The 14,829-nt window shown below is 35.8% G+C and overlaps 1 protein-coding gene across 2 annotated transcripts; it reads right to left on the bottom strand.

The window, feature by feature from the left end:
* Positions 1–9,223: 9,223 nt before the first annotated feature.
* Positions 9,224–13,416, bottom strand: LOC107955757 (abasic site processing protein YoqW). 2 transcript variants are annotated; one of them, XM_041096552.1, is made up of 8 exons: positions 13,229–13,416; positions 12,961–13,123; positions 12,337–12,422; positions 11,592–11,704; positions 11,263–11,328; positions 10,337–10,437; positions 10,158–10,223; positions 9,224–9,926 (listed from the first exon to the last, which is right to left on the bottom strand). In XM_041096552.1, exons 1-8 carry the CDS (start codon positions 13,321–13,323, stop codon positions 9,537–9,539), a joined length of 1,080 nt encoding a protein of 359 aa, XP_040952486.1. In that variant the 5' UTR covers positions 13,324–13,416; the 3' UTR covers positions 9,224–9,536. The 2 variants fall into 2 exon arrangements, with proteins under 2 accessions (XP_040952486.1, XP_040952487.1); XM_041096553.1 differs by lacking the exon at positions 11,263–11,328.
* Positions 13,417–14,829: the final 1,413 nt, after the last annotated feature.

Raw genomic sequence — 14,829 nt, 5'->3', positions numbered from 1 at the left:
ATGCCTAATGATTAGGATGTCATGATCAAATGAATCAAATGCTCCTAACTAGGCGTGTATGAATGACATTTGAATGAATGCAGAATGTCATTTTTTGAGAATGATCCCTCATTTTCACTTAGGTTATCATTACTCAAAGTTTATTTAAAGTTTCATCGCTAATGTGCTATAACACCCTCTTACTCAGCTGGCGTCTCGAAAGAAACACTTGACCAGATTGCCCCCCACTGTAAACCTCCAAGTTTGATCCATTGGGATGCAAAATTTATACCATCTTTCTCCCGTTGTCACCCAAGAGTAAAAAGATTTGGTCTTTTCTCAATCCTCTACTATCACAATTCAAGGATACAGGATATGAAACTCTTTGGTCCCTTACACCATTCCCAAGGTGTCATACCAAATTCTCATGCACAAATGAAGAATGTTCATCTCCAAGAACAACTTCTTCTTATTATTCGGTGATCATTGCCTGCTTGTTCATTGAAGCCTTGTCACCAACATGACACATTGCCATTTTGTCCAATCGATGTTTTAGGCAACAAAATTTAAAGGGATAGTCTGAATTTAGACTTTTCCTTATTAGATTTCTAACCTGGTGCGTTCTAAACAATAGTCCTGTTTCAGGTTCCTGTATTATTTAGAAACTTCTAGAGTAATATGCAAAACTTCCCTTGTGAAAGTTTTATTAGTCTATTAACCATTATTCTAATGCAACATGCTTGCAAAAAGATCATGGATAAGAATAGAGTTGGCTCTGAGCATAGCTCAAAATGAATAAATTATCAAGGATAATAAAGATGGATAACAAGGAAATTGATTTAGGAATGCATATCTTGGAAATGAATGAAGTGTTCCAAGAATAACAAAAATAGTATAAGGATTAGGTGCCCCAGATATCGCAGCCTGAACTTCTCTGTACAGACTTTCTGAAGACCATTCTGACTTTAACATGTGTTTAGGAGATCTACAGTACTTTGTCGATGCCCCCAAAATGTCGTCTACCCTTTCCTGTTGATTCAGGTATAGCAAGACCACTGCATGCCCCGCTCTGATCAGTATTTGAGCTGCTCTGATTACTTCATGCCCCATTCTGATCAATATTTGAGCCGCCCTTTTCGGGTTTCCAACTCAAATCCCCTTTGGTCTAAGGCGCCCTTTGCGAGTTTTCATCTTAGCCTCTCCATTTTTTTTACTCAAGGCTCCCTTTGTAGGGTTTCACCCTGGTCTCTTTTTTTTTGACTCAAAGCGCCCTTTGTAAGCTTTCACCTTGGTCCCACCTTTTTTAAGCAGAGTATTTCCTGACTGAATCTGAGTTTACAGGACTTTGTAAATTTTTACCATCCATCTCACTCAAGATCAAAGCTTCTCCAGAAAAGGCTTTCTTTATAACATATGGACCCTTCTAATTTGGCCTCTATCTTCCTCTAAAATCCTTTTGTATAGGAAGGATCTTTTTCAACACTAGTTCCCTCTTGTGAAATTCTTTAGGACGAACCTTCGGGTCTTCCTCTTAGGATAAAATGTAGAGAAATGACAATTCGACTTCAATGAGTAAAGCTATGATAAGCCAAAGAGGAGGATATTGCCCCAGCAAAGAAAGTTTACTGCATCGTTCATAGCATCGATGTTGAACCTACTGCCCATTTCTGACATCATGCTGTTATTCAGATTACAAGCTAGTGCTTAACCCGAGCATATCTGGGTATGACCATGTGAAGACATCATTGAATTCTTGGGGTAGCTCTATAAGGTCCCGCCTCGTCTTTGTGATCATGTCAATTCACCAAGCTCACAATTTCTGATAATTCATCGTGATGTAGGATCTGTCTATCCTCTTATTCTATCACCCTCCTCAAGTCTGGAAATAAGCTACAATCTATGTCATCTTCAAAGTCATGAGATCCCTCTAAACACATGTCTCACTCAAAAAGAAATTTTGAGTCTGTAGCAGCGTCACTCATGACATTGATATCTGGGGACCCATAGTAGGTATCCGAGAATATACAAAAGAATGTATGAATAATATGAATGAATGGTTTGGCAGAAAAAAATCCAAAAAAATGAAAAAAAATGTAAAGAATGAAAGAACATTTGCTCAAAGATGATTGCAATAATGTATTTCATTAAAATAATAATGTTCAGACGTGAGCCTATTTCACAAAGAAAACCTTATTGCTTCTAGGCTGAAAGCAACAAGTGTGTTCTGAACATTACTCTAACAGACTTTAAGTACTTCAGGGGTTTCCTCCGCAGTCTCATTATTTAGAACACCTCTAAGGCAAATATCTAACAAGGACCCTTTAAATTGTGTCTACATATATGGCATCGATATGCAAATTTCTCACCACTTCTTCATACATTGCAATCCCTCCATCCTCAATCATGATTGGGTAGCGGATTTCCTGCGTTAGACGAGTCACCAAACTTGATAATACCCATGTTGATAAGTCTTTCAACTTGCTTCTTGAAGGCAGTGCAATTCTCAATCGAGTGTCCCGTAATTCCCGCGTGGTAGTCGCATTGTGTGTTCGCATCATACCATTCGGGATACGGAGGTTGTAGAGGCTTCACATGAAAAGGGGAAACAACATGTGCATCAAACAAATTTTGATACAGTTCCTTATACGGTACTGGGATTGGTGTAAACTGGAACTTTTCAGTCTTTATGCCGGAATCTTGCCTCGATGGATTTTGTTGATTACCAACCACCTTTCTTGGCTGAACAGTAACTGATTTAGAGTAACCCGTGTTGTTCACCTCATTTTCTCTTCTTTTTGAGACTGACCTCTTGTTACTCTCCTCTATATCAATTTTCCCACTTCTTATCTCATTTTCGATCATTTCACCATTCATAATTATGTCAGAAAAGCTTTTTGTAACATTTCCTAACATATGCGTAATGAATGGGGCTTTCAGTGTGTTAATAAATAGCATGGTCATTTCTTTCTCCAAGAGCGGTGGCTGGACTTGGACTGCGACTTCCCTCCATCTTTGTGCATATTGCCTGAAGCTTTCACTCAGCTTCTTCTCCATGTTTTGAAGGGTGATTCTATCAGGAGCCATGTCTGTCACGTGACTATATTGTTTCATGAATGCTTGTGCCAAGTCTCTCCATGAACCAATCGTGACACGACTCAACTGATTGTACCACTTGGATGCTGCCCCTGCAAGGCTGTCTTGGAAGTAATGTATTAATAGCTGGTCATTATTAACGTATCCAGCCATTCGCCTGCAGAACATGGTGATATGAGCCTCTGGGCAAGTCGTCCCATTGTACTTCTCGAATTCAGGCATATTAAATTTATGAGGAAGTACAAGGTCTGGCACTAAACTCAGCTCTTTTGCGTCAATGTCTCGATAACTTTTAGTGACTTCCATCGCCTTGAACTTCTCCTCGAGCCACTTACATCTCTCTTCTAACTGTCTCGGTAACTCCTCTTTCACTCTTTCCTTTTCAACCACTTCATCAAAGTCAGGAACGGCAGAGTTAATAGGATTATTTTCGGGATTAAAACCCGGCCCAGTTTGGAGGTTCGGAATACCAGCTCGAAATTACTGGGGCATGATGGTGATGGTAGATTTGCGCGGGTGTTCAGCTTGAGCTCGCTCATGTGGAGGGGTGAAACCTGGAGGATAGAAAAGTTCATCATCATTTCCCTCATCGACACCTGCCATGGGGCCCTTTCCTTTGTCACCTCCCTTAGTTATCAGTTGAGTTAACTTTGCCACTATATCTTCTCGGGATTCTCGCATCTTCTCAGACATCTCTTGTTTCATCTTGTCTAACCGCTCCTGCATTTGTAGCTGAAGCCGGTCTTGCATCTCCTTCTGGTACTGTTCGAGCTTCTCTAATCTCTGATCCATATCTTTTGTCTTTGCTCGAGTGTCGTATCGGTGTCGGGTTGGTTGGTTGGTTTCCAGGTTGACTGAGCAAAGATTTTAGTTCATTAGAATCATTTAGAGGTGTCTAATGCATATGATGTAATGAAATGCAAATGCATAAAATGAATACCTAAAGAGATGTTAACCTTGATTCAATTACATTTAAAAAAACTTTACTAGAAGACAAATTTCTTTACATAAGGCAGATATATGTATACGGCTTTGCCCTCATATTCCAGTCGAAGACATCTTCTCCTTCTCCATCCGGATGCTAGGATAAACCTTGCGAATTCTTCAAAAGGGGCGTCTCTTCTATCTCTTTTTGCTTGATCCTGGTTAATATCCATCATCTGCCCATCTTCATAATGCTCATCGGCTTCTTTAAGGAAGTTAGATAGTCGGAAACTCTTGAATAATCAGCTTGAACCATCGGGTCATGAAGTAAAGCCACGAACTCTTCTGTCGCCCTTCTTGTGTTTCTCGGAATATATTCAGGCAGCCGTATTATTTTCTATTTTATCATGAAATCCATATTCCATGACAAGCTTTCTAAGTTAGTAATCGAATGTGAATCAACACATCTTTTCTATAATGCAAATGCAATGTAATCATGATGTCATGCAATCAAAACAAAATAAACCCAAGTCAGTATCAGGTATACATATTAAATCCAATACAATCAAGAAATAATAAAAACTCCTAGTCAGGTATCTACTAAGGTTTAGAGTGTTTCTACCTAAGGTAAGTTCCTAAAGCTCACTATATGAGGTTTAGTTTCTAGAGTAAGGATACCCGAACCAGCAGATTCCTCGATCCTCACCCATTATAGGCTCATATGGATCAAGTTCAATTCTGGGGGATACATTTCCCTATGGCTGCACGGAGATAAAAATCTCACGAAGACATAAGTATGGATGTATCCTGGAAGCGGTCCACTACCCTGCACGGAGGTGAAAACCTCACGAAGGACTAGTTTCTCGCTCCCACTTAAGGGGTAAAATGCAAAAATGCAAATGCAATGTTACCAACATACCATGATGAAAAATCAATGAGTACGAAGGGAACTCATGAATTTTAAAAACTTTTGATTTTTGACACAAAGACAAACATAATCGTTTATGGCTCGACTCTCTAAAGTCCCCAGCGGAGTCGCCAAGCTGTCGAAACCGTTTTTTGAAAACAAAAATTTAGTTGTCGACTTTAAAAATAAAACTGGAGTCGCCACCAATCCTTTATTAAGGTGTGATCGGCTCACCTTAAAAATTGTTTTGGTCCACAAATTTTGAGAAAACGAGTTCGGGAGTCAGTTACGCACGAGGAAGGGTTAGCACCCTCGTAACGCCCAAAATTGGTACCAAATTGATTATTGGATGTCTTAGTGTCGAAAGTTAAAAGGATTTTAAAATAAACTCAAATGAAGAAATTTGAAAAAAACGATAATCAATTGTTCAAGTCATGTAAAGAAATCGAGTCCCAATACGTGAGGGTACAATTCCTCATAATCCCCGAACTTTGAATATCACTTTTATTTTATGCGAAAATTTTCATTTCGAGAAGGTAACATACCACACCCAATACGTTAGGGCACGACAAATTAAGTTCCCAAAAATGATTTTTGGTGCTCGTATTTAAAATAAAGAATATCCTCGGTAATTTGAAGTTAGCAAAGAAAATCGGAACCCAATACGTTAGGGCTCAATTTTCCTCGAAAATCCCAAAACCTTGAATATTGTTTTTTTATTCACAAAAAAAACCTTCGAATCAAGAAAATAAATTTGGCGTACGGTTAAAACCAAAATATATTTTCGAAAAGGGTATATCAAAAGTTACTGTATAATATGAAGCAAAAACTTTAATTTAAAGCATATATGAACATATATTTACCAAATATATATACAAATATAATATAACAATAAAGTCGCAAACTTCTAACACATGCAAATAAAATAAATGAAATATATCCAATAAAACAAACACAAAACATGTATTAAAAAAAATAAAAGTATATAATAAAAATGCATATGTATATATTTACAGAATAGAAAAATAAAATGTATAAGTATATATACATAGGTAAATCCTAAAAATTCGCATACGTATATATTCAAATACATATATATGTACAATATGTATAAAATAAGGGAATATAGAATAATCAAAAAATGTTTATGATAAGTTAAGAGTATAAAAAAATATTATAGAGGACGAATGTATTTCTCTTTTAAAAATTAAAAAAAATATAGGAAATGTATGTGTATTTTAAAATGTGCATGTATATTTACACACACATATATATATATAAATACACACATTTGTAATATAAAGAAAGTAATATACATAAAAAAAAAGGAATACATGTATATACATATTTACAAAAATAAAAAGGTTTTTGAAATTAAAAATATAAAAAATGTTTGTATGTACACGAAAATAAAAATTACAATATTAATAATAATAACAAATAATAATAATGAACAAGTAATAATATAATATAATAATAAATAATTAAATAGTAAAATAGTTCAAAAATGGATTAAATTGAACAAAAGACGAAAAAAGGGGCAAATTTGAAATAAATAAAAGGGGACCAATTTGAATGCGCAGGAAACAATGGAGGACCGAAAGGGAAATTATTCCCGCCTTCCCAAAACGCTGCGCAGAGATGGGCCAACTTGAAACAAAAATGAAATATGCGGCCTAATTTTTAAAAAATAACAAAATGGACTTGATTGAAGCGCATTGTAACCAGGAGGGGCCAATTGCGCAAATTTACCCTTCAAGGCCAGAACGCGCGGATTCTCCCCTCCGGGTCGGGTTGACGCGCGGATTTGGCCCCCTGAAACGGCGCTGTTTCGCTAATATAATTTAAAACAGCTTTGTTTTTTTTAAATTGTTTGCAGCATATATAAAAAAAGAGAAAAGAATGCTCTCTGTTAGGGTTTTCACCCCCAGCCTCCAATGCCGCCGTTCGCTTGGGCCAGTGCTCCGATGGCGACGGAGACGGCACCAATCCGGCGAAAAGGTATGATTCTTTTCCTCTCTTCTTTGTATTTTGATCAATAAATAAAAAAAACTAAAACGAATAACTTAAAACGACGAACGCCCAAAAATAAAACGAAAAGAATCACCTTTATATTCAAAGGAAATTTTTGTATTTCTCTTTTTTTCTTTGTGTTTTTCGTCCTTTTACAGTAAAAAATCCCCCCTTTACAGATTTGAAATCAGCCTTTTATAGCCGAAATGGAGAAGAAAAGAAAAGAAGAAAAAATCCAAAGAAATCTATTCTGTTATTTGTTGGCCTATTGCTGGCCGATTTTTGCTATTCTGTTCTGCTTTCTCTTCTTTATCGTATTGTTTGTTGTCACAGGTATAACGTGGCATGAAGCGGCGCATGTTGGGGAGGGTCGTGGTGCGAGATTCGCGGCGGCGAGCGAGGACGAGCGGTGCCAGCTTGCTGCGGCGCTAAGCAGAAGCTAGGGTTTCTGCTAGTCTATTTTTTTGTGGGCTAGGTTTAGGATTATTGGGTTGAAAAGTATTGGGCTCGTTATTGGGCCTGCTATTGCTTTTGTTGTGTTGGGCTCGTATGCAGGCCTGGACAATTGGGCTTATTACAGCTATCAAATTAGTGAATTTGGAAAAATTCTTAGTTGTGGAAAGCTAAGGTAATGGAGTAGGAAATTGGGGTCGAACCACTATAAATCGAAATGTTCATTGTCTTTATCTTTCTTCTTAGCAACATAAGGGTCATTGTCTCGAGACAATTGACAAATTGTCTCGAGACATTCAAACATCAAAGATAAAATAGTTTTTCAAGAGATTCATGTTTTGAGACATGAATCCATTCTCTCGAGACATGGTGTGCAACTTAATAGTTTGGCCCAAGATTCGTTTCTTATCCCCGAACCTTCACAAGTTTCGTGTCTTAGCCCCGAACCTTCACAAGTAGGTCAATTGATCATGTCCACATTCAATTGTGTGGGATTACTCAATTATCTTTGAAATTCCATGGCATGATTGTTGTCTATTGCTTGATTAAGTTCCTCTGGCAACAAATGTGGTATCCTACATTCAAATCCAACAACCAGTTCAGGTATAAGGTGTTATAGAAAAAAAAAGTGGTCAAAATCATCCTTCAAAGGTTATTGAAAATTTATGCTATTGATATGGTATGAAGGGGCATTTGTCACGTGCTTGATATACGTCTAAGCATCTAGTGAAACTTATCAAGCATCCATTAAAAGGAAATGATAGAATATTGAGATAAAATTTTGCATTCCAAAATGATGAAATGAAAGCTAATTTTTCTACAAAAGATGTAGATTTTTACTACGATGCTAAAGCCAACCATGATTATAATGATTATGATTTTCATGACCTGAGTGATATGACCAATTTGGATGCGACAAATTTCTTTGAAGATCATAATGTGAAAAATTAGAATATTTGATATTATCTTAAAATTATGTTTTTCTTGTTTTTATGTTTTAAGTATGGTTTTATTTTTCTTTCTCAGTTTTATATATATTTTTATGACTATTTTCAATATTTCTTATAGTGTATTTTATTTGTTCATCATTATTTTATTGGACTCAAGATTGATGGAGATGTGTCTTGCAAGTAAGTGCCACCACACATACTATACTAAAAGATAAGAAATTAACCTATTTATTTTGCATCGCTAGTAAGGAGGTTAATGAAAAATGTAAGCTTTCTTTTCGAAAGTTTACAAGTACAAACAATAAAATCAAAGTACAAGTACAAATACATATCCAAGTAACCTTCAAGTGTAGAATCAAACTATTACAACACAAACAAAAATAACTTGAGAACTAGAATAAAGAATCAAACTACTCCAACACAAACAAACTGCGAATTGAAACAATCCAGACTATGAATTGATTAAACCTACACATGGCACTAGTACCTGACACGGTGGGTCTCGAACCTAGGCACTTAGGACCCAAGAACTCTACCTTTTCCAATAACAATTAAATTTATTTACTCATAGATTCTAGTACAAACAAACACATTTTCTAAAACAATTTTTCCATCACACCCTTTTGCAATGATCTCTACGATACTTATTTGAATCTGTTTAGGAACATAATTCCACCGATTTTCGATACCTTGGATGTTAGTAGAGGAATGTATAGTTTGCTTAGAATTACATAGCAAGGAGAGCAAGAAATGATAATTCAAGTTTTAGTGCTACATACATTTTCTATTTAGGTTATTCAATTTTTTTCTTCTTGGTATTATTCATGTTATGATTGCATATATATATATATATATACTCGCTGATTTATTTGAATGCTCTGCTCTGTTTTGGTGAAAATATATGAACCATGAAGATGTCTGTTCTTATTGAACTCTCGGATTGTTAGAATGAGAATTTCTTTTTCAGATTTTGTGATGGGAATTGAGATCGAGTGGACTCAATGCATTTCGGATCATCTTAGCCAATTCTGAAGTTAAAGAGTCCTACATCCATTCCCCTAGGCAAACAAAGAGCTTAGGGAGCCTCTAAACTACAATTGCAAAATGCAGATTAGTATTTGCCACAAATCCTACATGCAGAACCTGCCGAGCATTCAAAACAGAACCTAGACTTCCTATATACGCATGCAGTTGCCATACCGATACTCAAGCAGTAGCTATTTTTTCCCGAAGTACGAAAATAGTGTTGGCTGCTTATCACCACCACCTTTGATGTTTCCCTTTTTCCTTGCTGGGCTTGTTTCGATTTCATCTTTAGATGGCTTGGTATCAGCTAAAAGCTCATCGTAGTCCCTTTTTACTTGGCCCTTCCCTACATCCCCAAGGGATGGAACAGGAACATTAGATTTTAAATCATGGTCCTTATCTGTTAAGGATGCAAGTGTATCATCTGTGCTTCTAGGTTCCTCCTTTAAGTTATTCAGCAAATTTGTTTTGACAGATTCATCACACACACTTTGCTCCATGTTTGATTCTTGTTCCTTTTCAACTTTCCTTGTTGATAAGAACTTTGAGATAGAATTCTTTTCTTGTGTCTTCAGTGGTACCTACGAACATAGTTGAAGAAGTAATTAGAGGATTTCTTGGAATAAACCCTGATGCCATGAGTTTCTAGTTAAATGCAACCTTTTTCCCGTAAAAAAGCTAAGCAGAGCTAGACAATGAATCCAAGTTAAAAATCATTGAAACCAAACAGAAACTCATTCTTGGAGTTGTATCTAGACCAATGATATCCCTAGATTATGAAACCAAATAACATAAATTCCTGCTGGCACTACCTCTTTAACACACTCAGGTCCTTCAAAAGACAGCTTACCAATTGCAGGGGTTACTGGATACCACACCTGAAAGTCAAATGTTAGTATATAAGAAAAACAAACTCATTTCTTCATTATCATTCAGCATATCTAAACCGCAGTTGTACCCTTGTGATTTCTCAGATTCAGAAAGCTCTTACCAAATCTGGATTTTCATATGGTTTAAGCAGCATATCAGTTTTAGAACCATTTAGCCATGCATCTATTGATCCCTTGTCACCCAAAATTACCGGCATCCTGTCTACATAGACATTAATTGAATGTGTTAATACAAGGATTCTTAAATTTCCAATGATTAATGGCAGGATAATCAAATTATTCAAGAACATATTAACATAAATGGAAACAGATAAAAAGACAAGGCCAAAACACTGGCAAACCTGCATCTGAAAACTGATCTGACAAAACAATTTTCCTCATGTAGTGTTTAGCAGCATATAGCAACTCACTATCATCAAAATATATTCGCATATGCAAATCTCAAGAACTTATCATGATTCTTTGGAATATGAGATCAGATCCGAAGTCATTCTTATCATCAAATGGTAATCATACATTTGAGCCTTTTTCTTTATTCGGGTCATTAACATAACTTACAATTCTCACATTATTGTAGATGAGACATAAGCATATTCATCTATAGTCTCCAATTAGGTGATGCTTGCATCCAAGCAGATTCTAGGAGATGGTGGTAGCTAATGGAATAAATTATGTACAGATGGAAAGAAAACAATATCTTCCTCCGACTTAATAATACTCCTCATTGATTGCTTATCTTAATTTTGACATTGATTTACAACTTCGCAGCAATAGCTCAATGTGACAAACCTTATATGGAAAATTTTACTCCTAAAAAGGACCACCTCATATTTATTAAAAAGAAACAAGGCCTATAACTGATAACTGTCAGAGTTAAGGAATATTGCACTGCTGAAACTAATAAACAAATAATTCAGCAAACTAAGTTTCACACGGAAAATATTTGACTACATGGGTCATATGTTCATAGTTCAATATGTTGCTGAAAAACTCATTAAGCACAAAATAAATTTACAGTATAACTCACCATGAAGCCACTGAAAAGTTGATGACGCGGAAGTAGTAAGTATGGTAAAAGTGTGAAGTTTCTCACCTGCAGGAAGACAATACACTAATGTGTTATTCACTCTAATTATAATTTTCAGAAGAAAAAAGAAAACCACATCTTGAATCTTAACAAGAGGTATCTTATTTCATCATTACTAAATTTAAATCAGCATAGCCCAAAATAAGTCATTGCCTAACCTAAATGAACAAGCAGGGAACCCATTAAATTAGCAGAGATAATAAAAATAGGGGAGGAGAAATTTAGTTACAGCAAATTATAAAGACCGGAATATGAAGAAAGGGCTTCACCTTCAGAGTTCTCCCAAGAATCATAAAGAGCAGCAAACACTAGAGGCCTACCATCCTTGAAATGAATGTAGTATGGCTGTTTCTTCGAAACATCTTTCTTCCACTCATAGAACCTGACAAGAGTAACTGCTTCTTTATTGAACAAGATGGAAATAAAAACAAGAAGGAAATTAGGAAATAATGACACAAAGGATGAAAGGGTAAGTTCTTCTGGTAAGATCACTTGCACAACTACAAGAACGGAGCCTTCATGACAATAGACCAACTTCAGTTGAAGGGAAAAGAAATACCACAGTAATCTTTTTTTTTGGCCAGAGTAATCATTTAACTTAGAATTACTAATTTCCTTTTAGAACAAGTTTTTTACTCATACAGTCTTACAACGTGGCATAAAATCAAATACATTTTCTATTTTCTCTGCTTAGAAAACAACCAACAAGAATTAGTTACCCTAATTTCTAACAAGCAACTGCAGGAGCTTAATCTCATCTACGACACCATGGAAGATATCATAAAGAAAGAGAAATTGAATTCTGTAACATCTAGTATCGATTCTCAGTTCAGTTTTCAGAAGCACGCGAGGTATTATTGCAGTTTTCAGGCTTCAGCTACAGCATCTTCACAAATAAATCAAAGGGCTTCAAAATCCAAATTTTCACAATTTTTCAGAGCATAAGAACAAATGCAGCAACAAAATATGTGAATTTTTCATAAATAGATCAATGTACCATCCTTAGTTCCATACCCTTCAACTGCCACTAAGCACCGGCTTTTAGGAAGGAGGCGCCGGAAAGAAGCCTTTTCACATACTGACTCTGATCGAGCGTTGAACTGTGGATTTGAAAAGACTCACTTAGATCAGAAAAGATTTCCCCACTTTGTGATGTCAGAAGGTATATAGAACTGTACTTGGTTAAAACTGGTAGCAATTTTGGAGCTAGGATAGACTTTTGAAGGCAAAATTAACTTAAAGCAGCAGTGACATTATCATCGGAAGATTTCGGTAAAATGTTTTTAAGGTGTGTCTGGTTGTTTCTTTTAAAAATGTATTGGTTTTTACTTCTTCAGAAGTTCAAAACTAAAAGTAGAATCATATCAATGAAATAGGTAAAATACTGAAATATAACATAACATTCAATCATATTTATTCCCACATAAGAAAAATATGCATTCTTTGACATATTTTCATAAACCTTCAACCTAAGCCCTTTCTTTCAAAGCAAATTGCAAATAAAAAAGATGCTTGAAACGAACGCCTAAATAAATAACAAGAGAAACTGTCAATAAATTCAAAAATGGATTTAAATTGGAGACTATGCAAAGTTGAACACACTTATTGGTATAAGAGAAGCTTAAATAAAAAGATTACCATCTTGAAAAAGTCAGGCTTATCGGATTTCTTAGTGAAACTAGGGATTAGTCCCCATTTCATGCAGTGAAGAACGATTCCTGCTCCATCGGTATTAGATCCATCGTCCCGTCGAACAACAGGAAAATTCATTCCCGGGCCAACATTATACGACGGACGGTACCTATATGGTTTTCAAATCAAATTCCAAAATCGGAATAAAACAGAACACACCCGCGAGAGGTAGGGAGGAAAAAAAGTAAAAAAATTAAAATATAGAGAACATTACCGGTCCATGTTAACATGGCGGATGGGGCCATCATTGCGATGGCAAGCTCTGGGAATGTCATCGGCGCGAAGAGTACAACGAGCTCTTCCGCACATCTCTTTTTGCTTTGAACTAAACTTGTGTGAATTTTTTTTTTTTTTTTGTTAAGTGATGAATTATTGCTAATATTCTTATGGGCGGGAAGCAAGTGTGGGAGTGAGTGGGGGTGTGTTTTCTCCTTTTTTACCGCTTTCAAGCGAATGTGGAGAAACCTTGTCAGAACCGTTGGATCTCTGGGTGCCTAGAGATTGGTGGTTCTAGTCCAATCAAATTCCTTTCTGTTTTTGGTAAACTAAAATTAATAACTTATGTTGTTATCATTTAGTTTTAAAGTTACAAAATGGTAATTATTGAATTAAGTAAATGTTTTCATTTAAATAATTAAATTAGTGGAAATTTTTGATTCAAAACATTGAAATGTTAAGTTTTTTTTTTAAATTGAACTTCAAGCAACAATTAAATGATCAGTATGGTAGATCAATACATATCAACGAATAGAATAACATAATTTAGATCTAAGTCGATCTAATGATCAATACCGAAAATCAAAGAAGAACATTGTTTGGATTTTTCTTCGTAGATTCGTAACATTTATAGATTGATGCAGACTGTACGAACAGAAAAGGCCATACAATAATGATTTTAATAATTCAGTGACTTATATAAATTTTTTTGAATAGTTTAGTGACCATTTTGTAACTTTTAAAGTTAAATGACCAAATCGTAAATTTACTAATAATTTAATTATGTACAAAGCCCAAATTTGCCCCAGCCCAACAATCTAAATTAAACCCAAATACAAGCCTACAACATAAAGTTTTCAGAAACCCTAATGCCCTTTTGCGCCGTTGCCCCCATGTGCGGTGTCAGCACGCCCATCGCCCGAGGTCTGCTCTCCTGGTACTGCCTTGCACCAAGATGGAAAATCCTTCCATTGACCTCACCCCACCTGCAAAAAAGGAAGCAATAGCAGTGCAAAGAAACAGTAATATGAACAGTAGTATAACTAGTGCAAATCGGCTATAAGAGCCGGATGAAATGTAATCAAAAGGAGGGGAGATTTTTTCGATATAAAAAAACAGAGTTTGAAACAAAGAAATAAAAGAATAGAGATCGAATTCTGGAAAGGTTTTTAGGTCCGAATCTTTCGTCTTTTTTTCGTTATTTGGTTTTTATTTTATTTTATATACGCATTTTATAAATCGAAAATAATAAAAGGGAGGACATTTTTACAAAAAAACACAGAGAAATTGAATAGAAAATAAGTTGGTTTCCGATTTACTTTTTTGTTTTTTTCTTAGGTTCCTTTTCGTTTTTTTTACATACATTTGCAAAATAAAATAAAAGAGGAAGGAGAGGGAAGTCTTACCTTCTCAAAACATGTCGCCGGACCTCGCTCACTTCGTCGGAATCGAAGTTGAAGAGGGGCTGCTCTGTTGCGGCGGAGAGAAGGCTGGTTTGGCCTTTTAGTTTTGTTTGAAAAATGGGGAAACCCTGCTGATTAGGGTACTTTTGTTTGCTAAGAAACGATGTCGTTTAAAGCCTATGGCAGTGGCCTCAAA

Source organism: Gossypium hirsutum, chromosome D07 (assembly GCF_007990345.1).
Source record: "Gossypium hirsutum isolate 1008001.06 chromosome D07, Gossypium_hirsutum_v2.1, whole genome shotgun sequence".
In the NCBI taxonomy this organism is placed as follows: domain Eukaryota; kingdom Viridiplantae; phylum Streptophyta; class Magnoliopsida; order Malvales; family Malvaceae; genus Gossypium; species Gossypium hirsutum.
Note: the sequence above shows the minus strand (reverse complement) of the source record. Positions and strands in the feature narration are given on the sequence as shown.